This window comes from Lycium ferocissimum, unplaced genomic scaffold (assembly GCF_029784015.1).
Source record: "Lycium ferocissimum isolate CSIRO_LF1 unplaced genomic scaffold, AGI_CSIRO_Lferr_CH_V1 ctg640, whole genome shotgun sequence".
NCBI lineage: Eukaryota > Viridiplantae > Streptophyta > Magnoliopsida > Solanales > Solanaceae > Lycium > Lycium ferocissimum.
In genome coordinates, this window is record NW_026726343.1 from 101,063 (window position 1) to 126,514 (window position 25,452).

The 25,452-nt window shown below is 36.6% G+C and overlaps 2 protein-coding genes across 2 annotated transcripts; both read right to left on the minus strand.

Moving 5' to 3' along the window:
• Positions 1-44: 44 nt before the first annotated feature.
• LOC132045275 (F-box/LRR-repeat protein At5g63520) lies at positions 45-7,308 on the minus strand. The gene is made up of 10 exons (XM_059435829.1): positions 7,052-7,308; positions 4,742-4,849; positions 3,819-3,911; positions 3,600-3,725; positions 3,276-3,374; positions 2,924-2,963; positions 2,637-2,789; positions 2,368-2,549; positions 1,131-1,249; positions 45-875 (listed from the first exon to the last, which is right to left on the minus strand). The coding sequence occupies exons 1-10, from the start codon at positions 7,244-7,246 to the stop codon at positions 416-418; spliced, it is 1,575 nt and encodes a 524-aa protein (XP_059291812.1). The 5' UTR covers positions 7,247-7,308; the 3' UTR covers positions 45-415.
• Positions 7,309-10,568: 3,260 nt separating this feature from the next.
• Positions 10,569-23,663, minus strand: LOC132045303 (F-box/LRR-repeat protein At5g63520-like). Its single transcript, XM_059435858.1, has 13 exons — positions 23,507-23,663; positions 22,374-22,664; positions 20,576-21,204; positions 19,307-19,441; positions 18,468-18,575; positions 16,473-16,565; positions 16,256-16,384; positions 15,949-16,038; positions 15,148-15,187; positions 14,860-15,012; positions 12,720-12,904; positions 11,874-11,992; positions 10,569-11,324 (listed from the first exon to the last, which is right to left on the minus strand). Exons 1-13 carry the CDS (start codon positions 23,661-23,663, stop codon positions 10,865-10,867), a joined length of 2,589 nt encoding a protein of 862 aa, XP_059291841.1. The 3' UTR covers positions 10,569-10,864.
• Between the last annotated feature and the right edge of the window lie 1,789 nt (positions 23,664-25,452).

Here is a 25,452-nt window from a genome sequence, read left to right on the forward strand (position 1 = left end):
TTGCAATACACAGAAGAGTTACTAAAGAGAACAAGAAGCTCGCCTCACAGTAATCCCTACATTATTATTCAACGCATAATACCAATTTATCCATGCATTGTTATTCACCGTATAACCGATACATGCAATATATGCATTATAAAACCCTGCATAACTAGTTCCTAAACCAGAAGATGGAGCTCAATGTAGGTATATAAAAAGCAGTACAATTCTTGCAGAAATGTCATTTACAAACACAAAAAAGCTACTAAATTAGAAGTAAAACTTCCAGAATGGCTTTTGAAATATCTACAAGAGACATAATCCTTTTGCTAAGCTATTAGCTCGTCGTTAGTACAGAGCAGTACCCTATTCAAACAACTAAATTTTTTTTTGCCATTACCCACCACATCGCCAATGGCAAAACCAGCCGTCTCTAATGCTGTGGCAATGCAGGGGTACATGACATAACCAGATAGACAGTGCTAAATACGTGCAAACAGCAGCGTGCATCAATGTGTTCCTGAGAATCCTGTTCGTATGAGCTTAAATCTGCACGTGCAATTTCTCCGGCACAATAGGTTCCTGAGAAAGTAACCCCAGGGAAGTTCTCCAAGAAAGGGGAGCCGTCTACATTAGGTTCACCGAAAAGTAACTTGCCACGACCACAGCAAGCAAACATTATACCACCAAATACAGACTTCTTATTCATATCCACACCATTGCTATTTGTATGATGATCACCTTGATAGTTAAGATCTTGCTTCAAATGTCTGAAGCTGTTTGCAGTAGTGTTGCACGAAGCACGTGCCAACTCAGAATTTGAATGGTAAAACCGGAAGGAGTCTCCACTTCTGATACCAACACCATGGACATACAGATACTCCTCATCACCTCTGAAAATTCTTATAATTAGTTACAGAAGTAAAGAGGACAGCGAGAAGCATACAAGACTATCAGCATAGTGATTTCAACTAAACATTAACATGCTTTTCCGCGTCAGCAGAAACGAACTTAGGTGAAGAGGGCTCCCTATCAGCATGTGCAAACAATCACCTTCGGACACAAAAAGGTAGTAATAACGGAGAGGAGAACATTCAAACATCATAAGTGAAGACCAGAAAATCAAGCGCAAAGGTGCATTAAATTACCTTAGAACCTCATGGAATTCATGCATACTTATCCAGCTTGGTTTTTCCAGCCCAATAGAGCATTTCCTCCTCTTCGTAACTCCGACATAGAGAGCTGGACAATGGTTAGGACCTCCCAGCTGGTGAAATCAAATCATAGAAAAGAAACATCTCAAATCAGAGAAGAGTGTGAATTATGTTTGTAAAGAAATGGACCTTGGGCCTAACTCAAACCCAAAAGCTAGCTCATGGGCTGAGGATTGTCCAAGAACATATAAAGAGACCAATTTCCCATCCCCACATAGATGTGGAAACTCAACACCTCATCACAAGCCCAAGACAAGATATCAGGAGCGTGGACAATATAAGATAGGGGCCCAACACAGAGTAAATCATGAATTGGGATAAGCCTGGCTCTAATACTACGTAAAGAAGACCTTGGCCTAACTCAACCCTAAAAGCTAGCTCACTGGGCAAGCATTACCCAATGATCATATAAAGAGACGAAATTCCCATCCCCACACCGATGTGGAAACTCAACAATGTTTATGGGTTGACACACACACATGACGGAAGATGTACGCTAGGAGAGCAAAATATTTCATCACTTACAGCTTCTAAGTTCTAAATAAGCATGGCCAGTAAAAAAAAGAATCTCCAACCACAGGAAACCTTCACTTTCAGATTAGCCTTTATAGCAGATTACCAAACCACTAAGGAACCTGATTAACAAAAACAATTTTAGTATTATTATTTCTTTATAAGAATAGTTTTTCTCAGAAGTTTTATTATTCTTATCTTATTATATACCTTTTGCAATTGTGCATGCGCCAATAGATCGATCATTAACATATTCTGTAAAGTCTTTCTTTGAAAAAGGGTAGTCACGTGTTCTGTAAACTCTTTTATAGCCTTGATTTGTAATGATCAGATTTTTTGAGATTTAACAATGGAATTTGAAAATAAGCAAAGACAGAATGATAGACTCTAATCATCCAAATATCTCCAATCTGCCATAATGCATCGAGTATTCTGGCATTTGCTGCCCCCCCCGCCCCCGAACATAAAAGGCTACACTATGTTGGAAGGAATCAAAGGAAGAAGAAACGAGACTAGTTACACTACAAAATCTTGTACACATTTGATAGTCTCCTTTCTGAACAAACCAGTTGTAAATTACTTCCTTCAGAAACTAGCTAGTTAAACTTTGGTGCTGAAACATTAACTCCAATGTACTTCACAAGATGTACTACCTTACCTCATCATAAATCTGATCTAAAATAGTCTGACCATCAAGATTCTCACGAACTGCATGTCTTTTCGCAGTGAGCCAAGTGGAATAGTCTTTGGGTCTCTCCTTAACAGAAACAGCTTTGTATGTAGGCCCAATCCGTGAAATGCCAGAGGATAACATTACATGAAACTGAGTTTCGCCAACACCTATTCGCAGGGTCCCAGAAAATGATTGCCACAATAAACTCTCTTGATATGAAACCGTAATATTTCAGTTAATGAGGCAACACGTACCAGGAGGTTTGCCTCTATCCCTTGAAAATGAAAGAGCAACAGCAGCGGTACTCGAAGCTTTGTTATTAGAAGGGTTAATTACAGTTTCACCTCGGTATAAAAACTGAGAACCCCCATCACCCACAATGACTGTCTCAGCGGAAAAGGCATAATCTACAAACATGAAAATGGGCACTAAAAATATTACTTGTTTCTCACAGAATCAAATAAAAAGACAAATCTGCATCCATAAAAGTATATGTGAACAAAGAAAGTTTTGTGTGATGAAAATTATGAAGCTTACTCACCCAACTTTTCAAGGACAGGTTTGATGTCAGTGCCCTCGTCCTAGAACAACATTCAAATGATTTTTATTACATTTAAATTAAAAAGAAAAAAGGTTGACACAGATATTGAAAAAACAAAAACTGCAAGTGTCCCTCAAAGCTCATTCCAGCTTTTTAATCCGACTCACTCAAAGTCTAAATTGATTAGTCCGGGCACTCAAACAGAACCTGTTGCATGAGGATTAACTTTATCCCCTTCATCCACAGTTTAATGAATATTTAGGCATCATCACTTTGACAAGTAGGGAATAAACTGTGTCGCCATGGAGCAAGAAATAACAAAATGATAGGTCTTAAGAGACTTAGGACTTACAGAAAATAACAAAATCCCCATCGGTGAAGCTGATCCAGAATGAGAGGATGAACGATCCCTGATACTGAGCACGAGATCATCAATCATGAGTTGATTTCCCTGAAATTTTTTCTCCCCAAGTTAGCGCAGCCCATTTTAAATCAAGTTAGCACAACTTTTTTAGTAGATATAAACTAGTCATCCCCTTCGAAATTCCAAGTAGGAACTTCATAAATTTGAAATGAAAATCAAGCTATAAAGTGGAGTTTCAACTTTCTCTCAACAAGGCAGACATCCATATTTTTTTAGATATGTTACTAGGATTGTACTGGAGTAAGGAATTACCCGAGTTTTTGATAATGGAATTAAATCAACTGTCAATCCTGGCAAGAAACCCACAGTCAGTAAAGCACCCTGGTTCTCATTACCAAGATCGCCATGAGCCTCGTCATCCTCAAATTCCCACTGAACCTGGAGAAACACCATTTTTCCCACTTAAATTCTTGTTAAAAGCCGTCAGAATGCAGTCACAAATAGATTCTAGTCTATAGCCACTAGATTCACCTCTTCAAATTCATTAGTGGTAACATCTTGCCCAAAAATTCCTTGGGAAATCGAAGTAATTACTGGAATTTGGGAGCCAAATCTACCAGTAATCTGCAGAAATAATTCATATTTTGAGTGGAAAATGATGTTATTAAAGTCACTACTGTAACAAAGTACAATATTTCAATTGAAACAACAAAAAAGGGGAGCCCATAACTACGCTAAAATTTAGGTAAAACGTTCGTAGGTTATTATAGATACCCTATCACAAACTACATCAGTCACTATGTAACCAGTTGATCTCTCCTTTCCTATAAGTCTTAAGCCAAAAGATGTTCCCAACAATCCTACAACTAACTTCAACAATTATAGAGTGAAACTGGTCTTTTACAAAAAAATTCTTTACCATCTTTTACTACCCATCACGCTCCTAATCTTTTGCACATTATCTCATCCTTTTCAGTTCTTCTATTTCATTTTAAACCTCTTCAAAAAGGTCATAAACTATTATATTATACAATAGAATAATACTCTCTTAGTCCCAATTTATGCGACACTTTTAACTTGGTGATGTACCAAAATGTGTGCGACCATTCTATTAATGGCATTATTATATACAATTTTCACAACTTCTAGGAGTTCTATTTCGATAGGCAAGGTTAGATTTTATAAATATATTTTTTTCATAAGAAATCGGTTTCTTATAAGTAGATTTATAAATATATACCTAGTCAAACTAAGGCCTAAGCCATATAAAGTGAAACAGAGAGAGTACGAAAGTCAAATTAATACCTTAATCTCCGAGAAACGAAGTATTCAGATTTATCAGAATCATAAGAAAAATGTTTCCTTTTCGATTTAGACAGTTTAGCAAACAGATTCATCGACTGCGTCAAGATATAGTGCACATAAATGCCAAATTGAGAGAGAAGAGCGTCTACCAGCCTCTGAGCTTCGTCCAAGTCAAAAGCAGGACCAATGGAAGCAATGACAAACTGGGGCCGAATCGGACTAGCTAAAACCTTTTCAACAACATCATTCACAGCAACCTACATCAAAAAAATTGAATTCCAGCCCAATAAGTTCATGTAATAAATTAAACAAGAACTGTCTTTGTTCCAAAGTAGTTCTCCCATTTGGTTCTCTGAATTCCAGCAAACTGATTTTGTAATCAAATTTTAACTATTTTTTTTATCACTTCTCTTTTTTTTAAATACCCGTGGTGTCCAAGCCAGTTTGCCCGCACCTCGACTAATTCCATGAAATACCTTCCACCTCCCACCAGCACAGGTACCGGGTAAAGGTCCACCAAGGCTTGGACAGAAGGGGAAAAAACACCTAATGTTTTGCCTCCCCTAGGATTTATATCACTTCTTATCTTATCTTCTTCTTCTTCTTTTTTTTTTTTTTTTCTTTTTTTTGGAAAATGGTAATTTCTTATCTAGTGTTTTGATATCTAAATTCAAATTCCTAAACATAAATTACTCCCCTCTCTCCCAGAAAAAGGGCGGGGTTTGGAGTACAATGGACAATTTGTACTACTATTTGTGTGTATTCAGACACCTATTTCTTCACTTTTCAAATACACTCCCTCCGTCCCAATTTATGTGATACGTTCGGATATTGAGAGTCAAACTTATTTATTTTGCAAGTGAAATCGGACATACAATCTTTATATTGTTCGGAAATAACTTACATATTTAGAAACTACATAAAAATTAATATAAGTCACAATAATTAATAATTTAAAATATTTAGAGGGCATACGAATAAATCGAGTGAGAAGCCGAGTGATGATGAGGTTCCAATAATGGCTAACACATGCAGGAGATGCACATGATAATGCAGCTAATTTACAGAATATGTTGTATAAAAGATCTTCTCCGATCATGTCAATCGTTGCCGCTGATAACTCCGCGGCTGTGTCGCCGATTTCTGCCTTTGTTTCTCCATTTTCTCAGCTGAAAAGCCCCACATATTGATTTTGTGTGCTTCAGTGTTTGGGTGCATTTTTTTTTCCTTTAATTATTGGAAAGGGTCAAAATACCCTTAAACTATGCGAAATTGAACAAAAATGCCTCCGTTAATAGTTTGGTCCAAAAATACCCCTGCCGTTAATACTTTGGTCTAAAAATGTCCCTATTGTTACTTAGATCCCATTTGAATTAGCCCAAAAAAAAAAAAGTACATTTTAAGTGCTGAAAGTTATTTTATAAATAAGCAGTTACGTGTTCAGATAAAAGTGCTGAAGCTGCTAAAAAGAAGTTGATGTGTTTGATACTCAAGTGTTGTTAAGCACCTTTTTTTTTTTTTTTTTTTTTTTTTTTTTTTTTTTTTTTGGAGTAGTGAGGTAATTTTGGAATTAGAAGAAAATATAAGGGATAAAAGAGTAAAATTATTGATCAAACCAAAATGGCTTTTAAGCCAAAAAGGAAAAGGTTGGGGTTCCCCAAGCTCTTGTTCTTGGCTTATTTTAAGCACTCTTCTGTTTTGCCAACACCCAAAAAAGTTTAAAATGGCTTATAAGCTGGTCAAACCAGCTTATAAGTCAATCCAAACGGGCTCTTAATTGGGTAAAAAATGTCTTTTTCCTAATAAACAAACCTCGCACATTTGTGTGACTATATATCCTTTCATTAAGGGTAAAAGGGAAATTTTAAAATTAAATTATTTCTAATTATATAAAAAAAATGATATTCTTTTTCGGACAGAGTAAAAAAGAAGATATGTCACATAAATTGAGACATAGGGAGTAGCATTTTTTGTAGTGCACATCAGTGTTTGTTTGTTCTTTTTCTTACTCATTCGTCCCAAAAAGATCGTCCTCCTTTCCTTTTTAGCCTATCCCAAAAAAATTATCTCCTTTCTATATTTAGAAATAATTTAACTTTATAAAATGATTTACAGCCATACAAATATCTAAAATTTATTTTGAATCATGTATTTTGAAAAGTATTTCTTTATTTCTTAAACTTTGTGTCAAAGGCTTATTTTCTCAGGTTCGATTGGTTGGTGGAAACAGTTTTTGAAAAATATCCACCCCACCTCATCCCACCCACCCCCTGCCTCACAACCCACCAACACCACCCTATCCCAACCTCACCCACCCACCCACACCACCCACCAACACCACCCTATCCCAACCTCACCCACCCACCCCCACCACCACCCACTGATAGAAACTTTCTTTTCAGATAAAGGGAGTTAAAAAAAAAAAACTATATGCTTAAATTGGGGAATTAGAAGTGTACCTTGAGATTAGGGTTTCTGGAAAGAGAAGAAGAGAGTTTTGGTAGAGAAAGGAGCCGAGTAATTATAAGTTTCCAAGAACGGCTAACACATGAGGCAGATGCACATTCTAATGCTGGTAATTTACTGAATATGTTGTATAATAGATCTTCTCCTATCATATCAATTGGAGAAGTTTTCTGCCTTTGTTTCTCCATTTTCTCAGCTGAAAATGTTGTATCTGTTTTTTTGTGTGTGTTTCAGTGTTTGGGTTTCACCACTTATGTTCTTTAATTATTATCGGTAAAGAGTCAAAAATGTCCTTAGGTTATAATTGGTCTAAAAATGTCCCTATTGTTACTCGATTGGGTAAGAAAATACCATTTTTCTAATAAACAAGACCAAAGTCATATTTGGATCCATGAACTTATCCTGATTTTTCATTTAGACCCCTTAACTAAAATATTAATCATCTGGACCCTCAAACATAAGATAAAATGTGTCAGGCCAACCCTCGACAATGAGCACACGCATGAACTGCACTGCTTTAAACAGAGGTGAGTTACCAAATTTTTTCTCTTTTTTGAAATTTTTAATCATTAAAAATTAATTTTAACAAAAATTTTATTTTAAAATCTATTTAAATAAATCTCCGACAAAAAATAGCACCATTTTTTTTAATTATTTAAATAGATTTTGAAGCGGCGACGGTGGTGGGGGCGGCGGAGGCAGCAGCGGCGGTGAAGTGGGCTATCAGAGAGGATGGGTTGGGTTTTTCAGATTTTTTTAAATTATTTAAATAGATTTTAAAATTAATTTTTCTTAAATTAATTTTTTTTGTTATACGCTTATTTTTATTGGTCGGATATTCCATGTCATCCGGTTTATTTTTCCATGTCAACTGTAGTGGATTGCACGCATGTGCCATTTGCACGAGGGTTCAAATGACACATTTTATCTTATGTTTGAGGGTCCGGATGGTCAACGTTTCGATTAAAGTGTCTAAATGAAAAATCGTGATAAAAGTTCAAATTAAAATATATGACTTTGGCCAATAAACAAACCTCGCACATTTGTATCGCTACATACATTAGAAGGGAGAACTTTAAAACTAAGATGTTTACAGTGCTTTATTCAAATTGAGAGGGAGGGAGTAACATATATCACTTATGTAATTAAAGGTTAAATGTGCTTAATCAGATATCATAAGGATAGAAATATTTAATTATATGCACATGATAATGCTGGTAATTGATTTTGTGTGTTTCTTTCTTTCGTTCTTTTCTTTTGTGTTTTAGCATTTTTGGCCTTTAATTATTGATAAATCTAATTCTAGTCCTTGTGATAGTATAGTTTAACATATTAACCCTTAACTAGATTTGTATGTTTTTTGGTGCTCCGGACATAGCGGCTTAACATAATTAGAGGCCTAAAGCTAAAATTTAATTAGAGGTCTAAAGCTAAATTTTAATTAGAGGCCTAAAATCTAAGCAAACTTGTATAAGTCTATTTTTCTAACTTTTTTTAAATGCAAAAGTTTTTTACCTCTTTAAAATAACATTTTCCAATTTGCTTACCTAAAATGAGTAGAAAAATACCTTATTTTCTGAAGAAAAAAAAAGTTCCATCGTACCAAACACACCACCCCAACTAAGTAACAAATTTTCTACTTAGGTCTACAAAACTGTTACCCAAGGAAAACAAAAAAATTTACTTAAATTTTGAGATACCTTCACATTAGGTCATTTGTGTTTGCTGCTTCTTTTTTTCTTTTTTCTTTTTGGGACATATCATTTTTTTTTATCCCTTAATAATTAGAAATTGTAATTCTGGTCCTTATATTATATTATCTTAAGTATATTTAATCTGTAATTAATAAAATTTATGTGTCTTTTGGGTCCTCTGGGTATGAAAAATGTTACTCCTTCCGTCCCAAAATACTTGTCACGTTTCGCTTCTCAAAAGTCAATTTGATTAATCGTCGAAACTAAATTGAATTAGATAATCTAATATACAAAACTAAAAATTTAAGTATTCATAAACTATACGAAAAGTGCTACAATTTGCAATTTAATTTAATATGAAATGAATATGGTGCATGTCAAAATGTTAGTCAAAATTTTTGTAGTTTGACTCTCAATAAGCTAAACGTGACAAATATTTTAAGACAGAGCAAATATATGTTCATAGTATTGAGCATATATGCTACTGCCGGTTTCTGCCTTTGTTTCTCCATTTTCTCAGCTGAAAAAGCCCCCATGTACTGGTTTTTGTGTGTTTCCATGTTTGTTTCCTCCTCTTTTTTCCCTTGTTCTTTTGGGTTTTAGCATTTTCGTCCTTTTATTTATTAGTTTATCTAATTCTAGTCCTTTAAATAATTAAGTAGGCGTTTGGCCATAGATTTCAAATATTTTTCACTTTATTTGAAATTTATGGATATGTGTGTGTTTATACTTTTTGCAAAGAATATTTGGAATGAGGTTCATGTTTGAATTTACTTTGAAAATGAGTTAAAAAACAAGTTATAAGTTGTTTTTCAAATTTGAAATATATCTTCAAGTTAGATTTGGAATTTTCATGGCCAAACAGCAATTTTCAAACAAAGTGATTTTTTTTTTTTTACCCCTCCCATTGGAGCTCCCCCATTTATTCCCTTAGTGATTCGAACTCGCAATTTTCGGGTTAAAAGTGGAAGACGCTTACCATCTGAGCAATCTCCTCTTATCACAAAGTGAAAAATTATTCCGAAAAGAAGAAATAATTTGTATAGCCAAACAGATCCTAAATTGTATGGTGTTTGACTGTTTGGTCCTCGAAATGCAAACTTATCTACCTTGTCACAATGTATAGTAAGCAGTGGCGGATTTGAATATAAATAATTGCTATTTGTGAGATGAATTTTGAAATGTATATTTATATTCCAAGGGAGATTCAGTATTTTAACTTGATGCATTCAACAGTATTTTTCCGTGTTAAACATACCGATATCAGTTGAACTAGTGGCAAAGCTAAGTGAAGGAAAGGGGATTCAATTGTTTTGTTGAAAATTATACTATACAAATAGAGGGAAAATATAGTTCTTGTTTTACATGAGCTATTGAATCTCTTGATATAAAAGAAGGTCTAGTGAAGTGATAATGGATAACAAAAATTACTTCAGATCACGTGTTCAAATCTAGCGTGCGACATTCTATTTTTTTTTATCTCCTTATATGAATTCCCACCCATCATATGACTATATCCACACTTATTTTTCGAGCATATATATAGAATTTGACTTCAAAATACTAGGTTCTACAAAACCCATAGATAGATCAACTTTCAGCTCTGTTGGCCTGAATAATTAAAAAGGTTCAAATATACCCTTAAACAATTAAAAAGATTCAATATGCTCTCCTGGCTTCCACTGTTAATGGAAGGGGAATATTTGAACTTTTTCAATTGTTCAGAAGTATATTTGAGATAAAAGATGATGTTTAGAGCATTTATGAGCCGATAAATTAACAAAGGGCAAATATGAGACGAAGCACAAACGTTAAAGAGCATTTTACCCTTTTCCGAATTTAAAGATACAAAAAATAGTACAATTCTTGCAGGCATGTCATTTACAGCACAAACATGCTAATACTGAAAAACAGCAACAAGGTAGTAATAAAAATAGTCCAAAATGGCTTTTGAAATATCTACAGCAGACATTTGCCCTCTGCTAAGCTACAATATTAGCCAGATTCCACCAAATTCCAGCACCAAAAAGTACAGAGCAATATACTATTCAAACCACAAAAAATCTTTTGTCAATACCGACCAGATTATCGAAGGCAGCACCAGCTATATCTCTAATGTTGTGGCAATGCAGGAGTATATGACATAACCAGGTAGACGGTGCTATTTTCGTAAAAACTGCAACGTACATAGCTGTGTTCTTTAGACCTGTCTTCATATGAGCTTAAATCTCCATGTGCAATTTCTCCGTTGCAATAGGTTCCTGAGAAGGTAACCCCGGGGAAGTTTTCCAAAAAAGGCGAGGCATCTACATTAGGTTCACCGAATAATAACTTGCCACGACCATAGTCAGCGAACATCATACCACCAAAAACAGACTTCTTATGCATATCTATGTCATTGCTATTAGTATGATCATGAGTTAGGTGGTTTAGATCCTGCTTCAGACTTCTCAAGTTGTTCGAAACATTGTTGCAAGAAGCATGTGCCAAATCAGAATTTCGATGGTAAAACCGGAAGGAGTCGTAATTTCTGATACCATCACCATGGACAGAAAGATCCTCGTACTCACCTCTGCAAATTCTTATAATTAGTTACAGAAGTGAAGAGAGGAAGAGGAAAGGCATAACAGGTTGGAAGATAGCAGTTTCAACTACAACATGTTAAGTGTGATCCCACAAGTGGGGTTACGCAGACCTTACACCTACATTGTGTGAGGTATAGAGGTTGTTTCCAATAGACCCTCTGCTCAAGAAAAGCATTTTCAAAAACAGATTTGACAAATACTAAAGTAAAAACTATGGACAAAATACTGTAAAAAGAAAAGTGCTGACAGTAAAAATAGTAACAATAACCCGAGTAAAAGAAACACCAGTAGTAATACAATTTAAATGTCCTTCCACGTTTGCAGAGGCAAATTCAGTGAGGAGGACTCCCCATTCTCGCCATGACCCATGGAAACTTCCCAGAGAATAAACCCTCTACCTGCATACTTTTGCACATCAAATACCTTCGGACACAAAAAAGGTAGTAAACTGGAGAGCAGAATATGACACCGTAGAACATTCAAATATCATAAGTGAAGACCATTAGGATTACCAAGCTCAATGGTGCATTAATCACCTTAAAACGACATGGAATTCATGCATAGTTATCCAGCTTGGGTGGTCACGCTGAGAAGTGCATTTCCTTCTCGGGGTAACTCCAACATAGAGAGCTTGAGAATGGGTATGATATCCCAGCTGGTGAAATCAAATCATAGAAAAGAAACATGTCAAGTCAGAGAGAAAAGTGTGAATTATGTTCATGTGTTTCACACACACGCATGATTGTAAACAAAAATTCATCTGACAGCTTCTAAGTTCTAAATAAGTATATGATTAAGTAAAAAACATCTCCAACTCACAGGAAACCTTCACTTTCAGATTATCCTTTATAGCAGATTACTAAGGATAAAAATACCAGTTTAACAAAGGTGATTTTATTACCATTTCTTATTATAACATACCGTAGGTAATTGTGCATGTGACAAAACATCAATCAAGAACATTATTCTGTAAAATCTTTTACAACCTTAATTTGTACTGGTCAGACTTTTTTGGAGTTACCAATAGAATTTGAAAATCAGTCAGACAGCATGATGTCAACTCTAATCATCCAAATATGTCCAATCTGCCATAATGCGTCTCGCTAAACCCATTGCATGCTCTTCCCTGCTAAAGTGAGGCAAGAGCAACAGAGTTCTGACATTTGAAGAACCCCACATTTCTGAACTAAAAAGGCTTCACTATGGTGGAAGGAATCAAAGGAAAAAGAAACGAGACTAGTTACATCACAAAATCTTGAAAGTATTTGGTAGTTGCCTTTCTAAACAAACCAGCTCTAAATTACTTCTTTCAGAAACTAGCTACTTAAACTTTGGTGCTGAAACATTAAAACCAATTTACTTCACAAGATGTACTACCTTACCTCATCATAAATCTGATCTAAAAGAGTGTCACCATCCAGATTCATGTCAATATCTTCTGTTGTTCCCATGAGCTGAGTAGAATATTCACGAGGCATCATCGCCTTAACATAAACAGCTTTGTATGTAGGCCCAATCGGTGAAATGCCAGTGGATAACATTACATGAAACTGAGTTTCCCCAACACCTGTTTACAGGGTCCCAGAAAATGATTGCCTCAATAAACTCCCTGGAAATATAATATACTAAATTACCTAAAGATACGAAAATATTAAGTAGAAGACAAGGATTCTAATACTTTTAACTATTTACTGATATAACTACAAAAGAAGCAGCAGCATAACTTTAACAATACTGACAATTTTAAAAAATGCTAACGATATGCATCTAAAAGATCATGCATAACTACAAAGTTTACAGAGAATGAAATTTCATTTGGGAAAGCACATCAGATGTGCTGAAGTTATTCAGACAAATACAGGTCAAATGAACTACACAGCGCTCAAGCTATAAATAATCATATAATTCCATACAAGCTAACTAAACAACTCGAGTCAGTTAAGCTTGTATAGTCATCATTTGATGACTAAATAAATAGTTCTACTAATACAAGAGAAACCAAATAATAGACGCCCAATTCTCTCTCTCTCTCTCTCTCTTTCTCTCGGTCACACACACACATACATAAGAGGTCCCCAAATTTCGGAAAATATCCAACATTTATAACCTTTCAAACCATTTTTGAACTTGTCATCCGCAGTTTACTTAGTTTCTACACCAATGCCCCCAATGTGTTCCTGAGGTGTATTAGCTAACCAAGAAAATCTCTTCTTATCCAGACCTCCCTTTCTCTATATCCCAGTCAAAAGGGAAGCTCGGTGCCTAAGCTCCTGCTATGCATGCCACGGGTCCTTGTTTGGCTCAAGTGCCTATTAAGACAGCAGAGAAACCAAATAATAAACAAGCCCAATGTCTCTCTTAAACACACTATTGCTTGGGAAAGTATACACTTTGTCCCAATTTATGTGATGGTGTTTGACTAGGCATGGAGTTTAAGAATAAAAGAGAGACTTCTGAAACTTGTAGGCTAAAACAAATCATAGGAATTTGTGGCTATAAATCATCAATTAACGGTAAAATGGGAAGTTTAAAATTAAATTGTTACTTAAATATAGAAAGGCGTCATTCTTTTTGGGACTAAATAAAAGGAAAGAGTGTCACATAAATAGGGACATAGGGACTAATTCTTTTAAGGATTCTGTAGGAGAAGCAGTTCATTATTCACTTATGTCGATAAACTTAGAATGTGTGGTCAGAAGGAAAAAATGCTTTCGGGCAGAATTATCGAGGCCTTTTAACTGTTAACCTTTTGTAGCCGTGAAACTGCTTACCGACGTCGGGGATTATGGATTCCAAGTTTTTCCTCAATCATTTCTTTTATTTTAGTGATTGATTTCAATTAAGTTTCTTTAGTTGGGATGGATAATAGAACGGGCTGCTGATGGGACTGAACACGCGCCTATAGAACATGGGTCTTGCAGAGTGTTATTCAAAGTTTAATAGGGTGGAAGAAGGGGAGACATCGACACGTGGAGGAGCTGATACGAAGGGAGGGGTTAAAAATATTCTATGGCCACAAGTGAGCTGGAAAACCAATCAATTTTATCCATAGTTGGTTGGCTCTGCAGTTCTCGATGGCAAACACTAATAGGGAACCACCATTCTAAATGGAGTTCTTTACTACGGTTTTCTTCCTTCCTCTCTCTCTTTCTATTTTATAATTAAGTTGAGGAATAGAACTAGCAAATGCTTGAGTTGTACTTGAATTGGTAATTTCATATTCTCCCACAATGAAGTTCAACAGATCTCGGATTTTCATAGATGTTAGCACCAAGCTGATCAAAAGTTGAGACCATAACATTTTTAATGAGCCAAAATTTGGGAGAGTTTTGACAACTTCACAACTTAGTTGATATTAAAGATGTGCGCCAAATATTGTGGAATCAAACCCCACTAAATCCGACTAGCATTGGTGGCAAGGTTCTCTCCGACACGAATGCCTTATAAAACAGTGCACTTTTTATTGAACAAACAGGATCACAATTTGAAATCAAAAAGTTTCCGTCAAGAAGCAATGCGTACCAGGAGGCTTGCCTATATCCCTTGAAAATGAAAGAGCAACAGCAGCTGAACTGGACGCTTTGTTATTAGATCGGTTAATTGCTGTTCCACCTCGGTAGAAAAACTTAGAACCTCCGTTACCCACAATGGCAGTCTCACTGGAAAAAGCATAATCTACAAACACGAAATGTGCCACTGAAAATATAAGTTCTTTCTCACAGAATCAAGTAAGAAGAGAAATCTGCATCCACAAAAGTAAATGGGAACAAATGAAGTTTTGCACAAATGAGAACTATGAAGCTCACTCACCCAACTTTGCAAGGACCGGTTTGATGTCAATGTCCTCGTCCTAGAACAACGTTCAAATGATTTTTATTATATTTAAAGTAAGAAAAAAGAAGGTTGTTCCTAGACAAGCAAAAACTTCAAGTGTACTTCAAAGTTCATTCAGCTTTTCGAAGACAGAATTAAATAAATAAAAGTGTGCTCTCTCTAACAGCTTAAGCTTTTAGATGAATTGGTCGCACACTTCAATATGGTATTAGAGCAGGCATAGGCAGTGGGGGAGCCAGGATTTTCTTCTAGGGGGTTCAAATATATGAAGAAGTAAATACACGAAGAAGCCAAGGGGGTTCAACATCTACTATATATTACATAAAAAATAATTTTAACCTTGTATATATGGTGTAATTTTTCGCTACCTAACTCCGCCCCTGGGCATAGGTCCTAGGTTCGAGTCTCACTGCCACCCATTATCAAAAAGAATATCCACGCGTTTGGCCCATCAAAAAGAATCTGGCCTGCACGTGAAGGGCCGTGTTGAAGACAAAATAAATAAATAAAAGTGTACTTTCTCTAACAACTTAAGCTTTTAGTGATGAGTTGGCCAAACACTTCAACACAGCTTTTTAATCTGTCTCACTCGAAATCTAAATTGATTAGTCCCGGCACTCATACAGAATCTGAATTGCATGAGGATTGATTTTATCCCCTTCATCCACAATTTAAGGAATATAAGGCATCATCACTTTGACAAGTAGGGAATAAACTGCTTTGCCACAGGGTGCTAGAAATAACAAAATGATTGGTCTCAAGAGACTTAAGACTTACCGAAAATAACAAAATCCCAATTGGTGGTGATCCAGAACGAGAGAACGAGCATTCCCTGATACTGCGCATGAAATCCTTAGTCATGAGTCCCTGAAGTTTGTTCTCCCCAAGTTAGTGTAGCCCAATTTAAATCAGGTTAGCACAAATTTTCTACTAGATATAAACTATTCAACCCCTTCAAAATTCCAAGTAGGAACTTCATGAATTCGAAATGAGAACCGAGCTAAAAAGGTGGAAGTTCAAATTTCTCTCAACAAGGCAGACATACCTGTAAACATGTTAGGATTGTACAGGAGTACAGAATTACCCGAGATTTTTTTAATGGGATTAAATCAACTGTTAATCCTGGTAATAAACCAACAGTTATTAAAACACCCTTGTCCTCATCAACAAGATCGTCATGAGCGTCGTTATCTTCAAAGGTGTCCCACTGAACCTGGAAAAACATCATTTTCTCCACTTAGATTCTTGTTAAGTCAGAATGCAATCCCAAGCCGATTCTAGTCTATAGCCACTAGATTCACCTCTTCAAACTCATTAGTGTTAGCATCTTGCCCAAAAATTCTATGGGATGTCGAAGTGATTACTGGAATTTGGCAACCGAATCTACCAGTAATCTGCAGAACAATATATCCACCATAAGCAGCACATATATCTTATTCCAATGTGCGATTACTCATACTCTGAATGGATGGTTTTAATAATATCACTAGTCTAACTGTAACAAAGTATAACATTTCAATTGAAAAAACAAAAAAGGACGCCTTTCATTCTCATTGTTTCTCGTATTTTAACTTTCTAATCTTCATAGTGATTGCCTCAAGATATCGAATAGTTCACATTGATCGATCATAGGCTTGCGTGTGCCTAAAATGATGTTGTGTATGAATCACTCAATAACTAATGCTAAAAAAACTAGGTAAAATGTTCATAGATTATTTACTATAGATACAATACTCTAACAAACTTAAATAACTGTGTCAGTCACTATGTAACTACTTGATCTCTCCTAAAGGTCTTAAGTCAAAAAATTAACAAAATTCTACAACTAACTTCAATAATTATAGGGCTAAACTGATCTTTAACTACACTTCACTCTCCTAGTCTCTTGCACATCAGCTCATACACAACCCATTAGGTATCTAATTTGGTTCAGAAACAGCTATTAAGATAAGATTTCAAGTTATTATACTAAATTGAAAGTGGATCCAAGTTGATATTTGAACAATTTAAATATTGTTTAGAACAAAACTGAGGTCCGAAATTATTCTTTTATATAATAGAATAATACACTCTCTATTACAATTTATATGACACCTCTTTTAAATTTGGCACAACAACAACTATCCCTCAATCCCAAACAAGCTCATGTTTGGCTATATGAATCCTCAGTGACCACGTTACTCCATTTAAATTCATCTTATGCCAATAGTATGCAAACTCTTTTTAATTTGGTGATGTTCTATAAAACTTTCACTAACTTTTAAGAGTTCAAGTTCATTTAAATATTCAGATTTAGACTTCAATGTGAAGTTTTGTTTCTATCAAACAAATATTTCAGCCATTACTTGTAATATTTTCTCTTATTGTCACCAATATAATACAAAACTCAAATTAATATCTTAAAAGTCTGAGTGAAAAAGTATTCAGAATCATAAGAAACGTTTCCTTTTCGAGAAGGAGACATATTTTAGACAACTTAAAATAAAAAGTAAGATGGTTAATTCAATTTCATTTTAAATATATCGATTTAGACCATTTAACAAACGGAAAAAGGTAAAATTACCCTTGAACTTTAGAATAGTTATCCATACCCTTCAAGAGGAAGTAGATTATCATGCTACAATTATACTGGGGTCGATTATACGAAAAGCTTATGTCTAACAATTTCCGCAATTGTGCGCATCATCCCGGCCCCCTTCAAAATTATTTTCCCTCAAATAATTTTTTACCCACTAAAATAACCCAACCTTGACCCGATTTTTTTTTCCACCTAACGTGACGGACCCAACCCATTACCCCTTAGCCGGAAAAAATTAAATCGTCTCCAGTTGGGTTATTTTAGTGGATAAAAAATTATTTGAGGGGAAAATAATTTTGAAGGGTCAGATGATGCACGGGTGTTCGTTAGACATAAAGATAATTGACCCCATAATATAACGGTAAGGGTTTAATTGGCCCTAAAGTATAACGAAGGGTATGGATGAACTATTTCTCAAAGTTCAGGGGTAATTTTGGCCCTTTTCCGTTTAACAAATAGATTCATTGACTATGCCACAATTTCTAGTACACAACAACAACATACCCGGTGTAATCCCATAAGTGGGGTCTGGGGAGGTTAAAGTGTACGCAGACCTTACCCCTACCTTGGGAGGTAGAGAGGTTGTTTCCGATATACCCTCGGCTCACAATAAAGTAATAATAAAGCAGGTCAAATAGGAAAAATGAACAGTAACTACAACAAAAACAATATCTAGTACACATATATGCCAAATAGAGAGTGAAAAAGGATCACATACGAGACAGTGAGCTTCCTCCAAGCAAAAAGAAGGACCAATGGAAGCAATGACAAACTGGGGCCGAATCGGCCTAGCTAAAACCTTGTCAACAACCTCATCAACAGCATCCTGCACCAAAAATTCAATTTCAACTCAATAAACTCTTGTAATAAACTAAACAAGATACTCCCTTTGTCCCGAAATAGTTCTTCCATTTTGTTCCATAAAGTGCAACAAACTACAGTATTTTTTCTGTTACATTTAAATGTATTTTTTCATCACTTCTCATCTTGTGTTTAATAGCTAAATTCAAATTCTTAAACAAAAATCATTCTTCCAGTCCCAAAAAGAATGGCGAGGTTTGGAGTACAAAGGTCTTTTTGTGTGTATTCAAACGCCCATTTCTTCAATTTTCCGAAATAATACTTACATATCCAAATATTCTGTAAAGGCACTCCAAAATCATACTATCTCCCATTTTATGTGGCACACTTGTCCTTTTAATTTTTCCCAAAACACCCTCCTATATCTATAAACCATTTAACTTTAAACTTTCCAATTTACCATTAATGAGATGTTTTATAGCCACGAACATGTCTATCGCTTGCTTTAGACCACTAGTTTACACAGTCTTTCTTTCTTTCTTAAACTTTGTGCACAGATAAACAGTGGCATATACATTGGAGCGGTGGGAGTAATTCTTAAGCTAATGCTCCATATTTTGATAATATCTTTTTTATAATAGTTAATACTGTAGGAGTTACTTATGGTCTGGGTCTGGTACTATCACTAAAAAGGCGCTTGTCGCATGGGAGAGAGTCTGCATGCCTAAGAGTGTAGGTGGCTTGAATATTACTAACCTGTACTTGTGGAATAGAGCAGCAATAGCTAAACAATGGTGGGATATTGAGCACAAGCAAGATAAGTTGTGGATTAGATGGATCCACACATACTACATAAAGAACCAATCTCTCCAAAGTGTACCAGTGCCAAAACTGTTGGGAATAAAATAGACCCGCAAAAATAATATTCACGGTATTAGTGATAAACGCGGAACACTAAGTTATGGTTAAATCAACAAGAATAAAATGCAAAGAATAATGACACCAAGATTTTACGTGGAAACCCTTCCGGTCAGCGGAAAAAACCACAAGCCAAGAGGAAGCCGATTTCACTATAGTAAGGAATTTTACATCGTGTATTAACGAGTATAAATACTCTAAGACCACTACACCCACAAAAGAAAAACACTCTTTTGATTTTCCCACCTTACTACAAGATACCACACTCTATTTTTCTTCATGACTTTTTCTTTCATTTATGGAATACCTCACTTTGCTCTCACTTTGGTGTATAGCAAATGATTTTGGTGTTTGGTGTGTTTACAAATGAACCATAAGTTCGCCTATTTATAGGAATGAATTTCCTATGATTTGGGTAAGCGCTTACATCACGACTATGATGAGGTAAGCGCTTACATCACGTATGTAGTCCACAATTGTTGCCAATGTATAATTTGTCAAAGGAAGAAAAATCTTCCTTCCTTAAATTATGGAATAGGGACCGGACCCCACAAATCTCCCCTCCACCCCATACACACAAGGAGGGTACACCGGCTTCTAGTCGATTGCATGCCGACAAGTTCTTTGCACAGCTTCGAACTTGTCTCTCGATACCACCTTGGTCGCATATCCGCAGATTTTCACTCGTGTGAATCTTCTTGACTCGAAATGATTCGTTCTCCACTTGTTCACGAATCCAATGATATCCGACATCAATGTGTTTTGTTCTCGCATGGTACATGGAGTTCTTGCTCAAGTCTATTGCACTCGATCGTCACAATAGACAACATACTCCATTTGCCGCAATCCAAGTTCTTGAAGGAATCTCTTCGAGCCATATCATTTCTTTGCCGGCTTCGTAGCCGCAATATACCGCTTCCGTCAGTAGGCGTGCGACACACTCGCAACTTCGACCGCCATGATATAGCTCCCCGAAAAGTAAACAAATATCCAAGAAGTGGATTTTCCGTTATCAAGGTCACCCGCCATATCGAATCAGATAGCCCTTCAAAAATTGGATTTGATCCTCCAAAACACAAGCATTCATCCGAGCTTCCTCTTAGATACCCGAGTATCCACTTCACAGCCTTCCCAATGCTCTTTCCCTGGATTTTCGAGAAATCTGCTAACAACACCGACTGCATGAGCAATATCTGGTCGAGTGCATACCATTGCATACATTAAACTTCCGACGGCAGAGGAATAAGGAATCTTGGCCATTCTCTCTTTTTCCTCTGTTGTTGTAGGACACATCTTTTTGCTCAATTTCAGATGACCAGGAAGAGGTGTGCTAACCCTCTTAGCATTCTTCATGTTGAAGCGCTCCAGTACACGTTCTATGTACTTTTTCTGTGACAAATAAAGCTTCTTTTCATCTCTTGAACGAGTAATACTCATGCCCAAAATCTGCTTAGCATGACCCAAGTCTTTCATTGCAAAAGACTTACTCAACTGTTTCTTCAACTCGCCAATCCTGGAAGCATTCTTGCCTACAATTAACATATCATCCACATATAGCAGAAGGATGATAAAGTCATCATCATGAGAAAATCTTTGTACAAACACACAGTGATCTGAAGAAGTCTTCTTGTAGCCTTGCTCCCCATCCTGAGACTCAAACTTCTTGTACCCTTTGTCGGGAGCTTGCTTCAATCCATATAGACTCTTCTTAAGTTTGCATACAAAATTTTCTTTACCTTTTGCCACGAAGCCCTCAAAGTTGTTCCATATAAATCTCCTCTTCTAAGTCACCGTGAAGAAAGGCGGTCTTACATCCGCTCAATCTCCAAATCAAGACTAGCGATCAAAACCAAGAAGCGTCCGAATGGAGGACATTTTCACGACAGAGAAAATATTTCGTCAAAGTCAATACCTTTCCTTTGACCAAATCCCTTAACAACCAATCTAGCTTTGACGGGCTTAAAATTCGTGTTCTTCGGCTTTAACTTTGAACACCCATTTGTTCTTCAAAGCTCTCATGCCCTTAGGCAATTTCACCAACTCATAAGTATGGTTCTCGTACAGAGAGATTTCATCTCATCTTGCATGGCTTCGATCCATTGATCCTTGTGCTCATCTTCCATGGCCCCCTCATAACATTCGGAGTTCTCCCCGTGAGTAATACATACTCATTAGGTGAATAACGGGAAGAAGGAACATCTTGTCTAGTAGACCTTCTAAGTGGAATATACGGCTCATCCACGACTTCATAAGTAGAAGCATCTACCTCATCAATAGCGCATCGTTATCATCATCAACATCTTGATCCGGAACATCATTCGGGCATCACCATCGTCATCGAGCCCACCAACTTCATCAACATTTGTTTGAGGAACTTGATCAAGATTAACTAAGCCTTGTAACACGAAGATTTTTTCTTCTCCGCTTTGTTAATATCTTCAATGGTTTGATCCTCCACGAAGATAACATCACGGCTTCTCACGACCTTCTTCTCAATTGGATCATATAGCCTGTAACCAAACTCATCAAGGCCATAACCAATGAAGATGCACTGCCTTGTCTTGGGTTAATTTTGACCTCTCGTCTTTAGGCACATGTACAAAAGCTTTGCAACCAAACACTTTCAAGTGGTCATAGGAAACATCCTTGCCATACCGGACTCCGTTTGGAACATCACTTTGCAAAGCAACCGCGGGGGATAGATTAATAACATGTGCGGCGGTCAACAAAGCCTCGCCCAAAAGGAATTCGGCGGCTTTGCTTCGAAAGCAAACATCCGACTCTTTCCATCAAGGTCCCGTTCATCCTCTCTAAACCATTAAGCCGAGGAGTCTTAGGAGGAGTCTTCTTCGGTGTCGATACCCCCGTTGCTTGCGGTATTCGTCAAACGGTCCACAATATTCACCGTTATCAGTACGAATACACTTCAGTTTCTTTCCAGTTTCTCTTTCAACTGAAGCCTGAAACTGCTTAAAGACACCCAACACTTGGTCTTTAGTCTTCAAGACGTAGACCCAAAGTTTCCTTGAGCAATCATCAATAAAGGTAGCAAAGTAAAGTGCACCGCCGCAGTCCTCGTCTTCGTTGGACCATAAATGCGAATGCACCAACTCAAGCAACTCTGTCTTTCTTGAAGGAAGATGAGACTTGAAAGAGACTCTATTTTGTTTTCCAGCCAAGCAGTGCTCACACTTTTCTAGTTTAGCACTTTCGAAATTTGACAATAACTTCTTTTTGGCTAGAACATTTAGTCCTTTCTCTCGATGTGGCTAAGCCTCTTATGCCATAATGTTGAAGAGTTATTGCTCTCTGTTTGCATTCACCATATCAACACGGAAGGAGGCCGTAGTCCGGTATGAGACCACGACGCTTTTCGCCACGAGCCAATCATGGAACCTTTAGTAAGCTTCCATTTTCCGGCACCGTTGGAGGCCCGATATATCCCCATCATCCAAAACACCAACGAGAGATCAAGTGCGAACGAACATCGGTGCATGCTTTACATTGTTTAAAACTAGTTTAGTTCCAATACTAGTTTTCAAACAAATCGTTCCAACTTACCACCACCCTAGATACGGTCTCATTACCCATACTCAAAGATCCAAAGTTACCGGAGTATAGGATGAGAAAAATTCCTTCCTTGATGTCACATGAGATGCGGCACTTGTCGTCCACGGCCCGACTTGACTCATCACAAGCAATATTTATCAGATCCGCATCAAGGACAGTAACAAGATCTTCAGTAGTGACGGTGGCCACACGATTGCCATCTTCTTTCTTTTCCTCCTTATCTTTGTTCTCCTTTTTCAAAATTCGGCGGACACTTAACTTTGTGTGCCCTTTTTCCCGCAATGATAGCACTCAATATCTTTAAGTACGCTTCTGGATTTGCTTTGATGTTCTCTATTTTGAGAACCACGATTCTTGCCTCCTGGGGGTGTCGGTCACCAAGACATCGATGAGGAGGAACCTTGAGATTTTCTTCTCATCTCTTCATTTAAAAGAGGCCTTTCTTGGCAAGATCCATAGAGATCACACCATTCGGAGCAGAATTTGATAATGAAGTTCTAATAATTTCCCAAGAATCTGGTAGGGAACCAAGTAGAAACAAGCCTTGAATTTCTTCATCAAAATTAATACCCATAGCGGACAACTGGTTCATGATCCCCTGAAAAATATTCAGATGATCTGTCATTGCGGAACCATCGTGGTATTTTAAACCCAGCATTTGCTTTATCAAAAACATCTTGTTGTTACCGGATTTTCCGAGCATACAAATTTTCAAGATGCTCCCATAGGGTCCGAGCGTGTGTCTCCCCGCAAATATGGTTCAACACATTATCGTCAACCCGGCTGTCTAATAAAGCCGCAAACCTGCTTCGTCATGCAACAAATTCCACTCTTGTCGATTTATTATCGGGCTTTTTTATTAGCAAAGACGGGTTCATGAAAATTCTTGACATAAGAGCAAATCTTCCATTTTGCCCTTCCAAATGGCATAATTTACGCCACTCAAAGTAACCGTTCTACTAGTGTTGGCTTCCCATCGTTTATCACAAATACAAATACTATTTTATTCGAAGACCAAAGTAATTCTTTTCGATGTGGAAGTTCGGTGCCCTGCGCAACCACGAGCATACTCGGACGGAACCTTGGCTCTGATACCACTTGATGGGAATAAAATAGACCCGCAAAAATAATATTCACGGTATTAGTGATAAACGCGGAACACTAAGTTATGGTTAAATCAACAAGAATAAAATGCAGCAATAATGACACCAAGATTTTACGTGGAAACCCTTCTGAATAAGGGAAAAACCACGGCAAGAGGGCATTTGATTTCACTATAGTAAGGAATTTTACACTTGTGTATTAACGAGTATAAATACTCACCAAGACCACTACACCCACAAAAGAAAAACACTCTTTTGATTTTCCCACCTTACTACAGTATCACTCACACTCTATTTTTCTTCACAGACTTTTTTCTTTCAGTCTATGGAATACCTCACTTTGCTCTCACTTTGGTGTATAGCAAATGATTTTGGTGTTTGGTGTGTTTACAAATGAACCATAAGCTGCCTATTTATAGGAATGAATTTCCTATGATGAGGTAAGCGCTTACATCACGACTATGATGAGGTAAGCGCGCTTACATCACGTATGTAGTCCACAATTGTTGCCAATGTATAATTTGTCAAAGGAAGAAAAATCTTCCTTCCTTAAATTATGGAATAGGGGACTGGACCCCACAAAAACAAGCCTGTTAGATGATCAGGAAGATGTTTGAAGCTAGGGAACTAGTTAATCAGATGCAGCTTCACCCCGATAAAAGTCTGATCAGGCAAATTTATCATCATTCTCTGCAAACCAGGCCCCCTGTTCCTTGGAAATGCTTGGTGTTCCAAAACGCAGCATTTATTTCACAATCTTATATTCTAGCCTAGCTCTTGTGTTTAGTTAAAGACTGTTAGCAAGATGTGTATAACTTGCTACTGATTTGTAATGTTCAGCTTTGGTGATTAATGGAAAGTTTAATTACCAAAAAAAAAAAAAAAATAGTTAATACTCCATATGTACCAATTTAGTTATTTATAGCTATAAAAATATCTATGGTCTGTTTTAGATAACAAGTTTCAAAAGTTGTCTTTTTTTCTTGTATTGCGTGTTTGGGAAAGAATTCCATTGTCATTCTTTTTTAGACAAACTAAGAGCCTATTTAGATTGGCTTATTTTAGGTGCTTTTAAGCCAAAATAAGCTTTAAGCACTTGTGTAGTGTTTGGGCAAAAAAATATTTAAAAAATGACTTTTAAGCATTTGCTTTTACGCCAAAATAATAAAAATAAGTCAAAAGTCCTAAGTTAGGAAATATAATGGATTATGCATATTTTAAGCTATAAGCTCACCCATACAGGCTCTAAAAAGGAAAGTGCGTCACATAAATTAGGGTTTATACTTACGTAGACTAAAGTGTAAGCCAAAG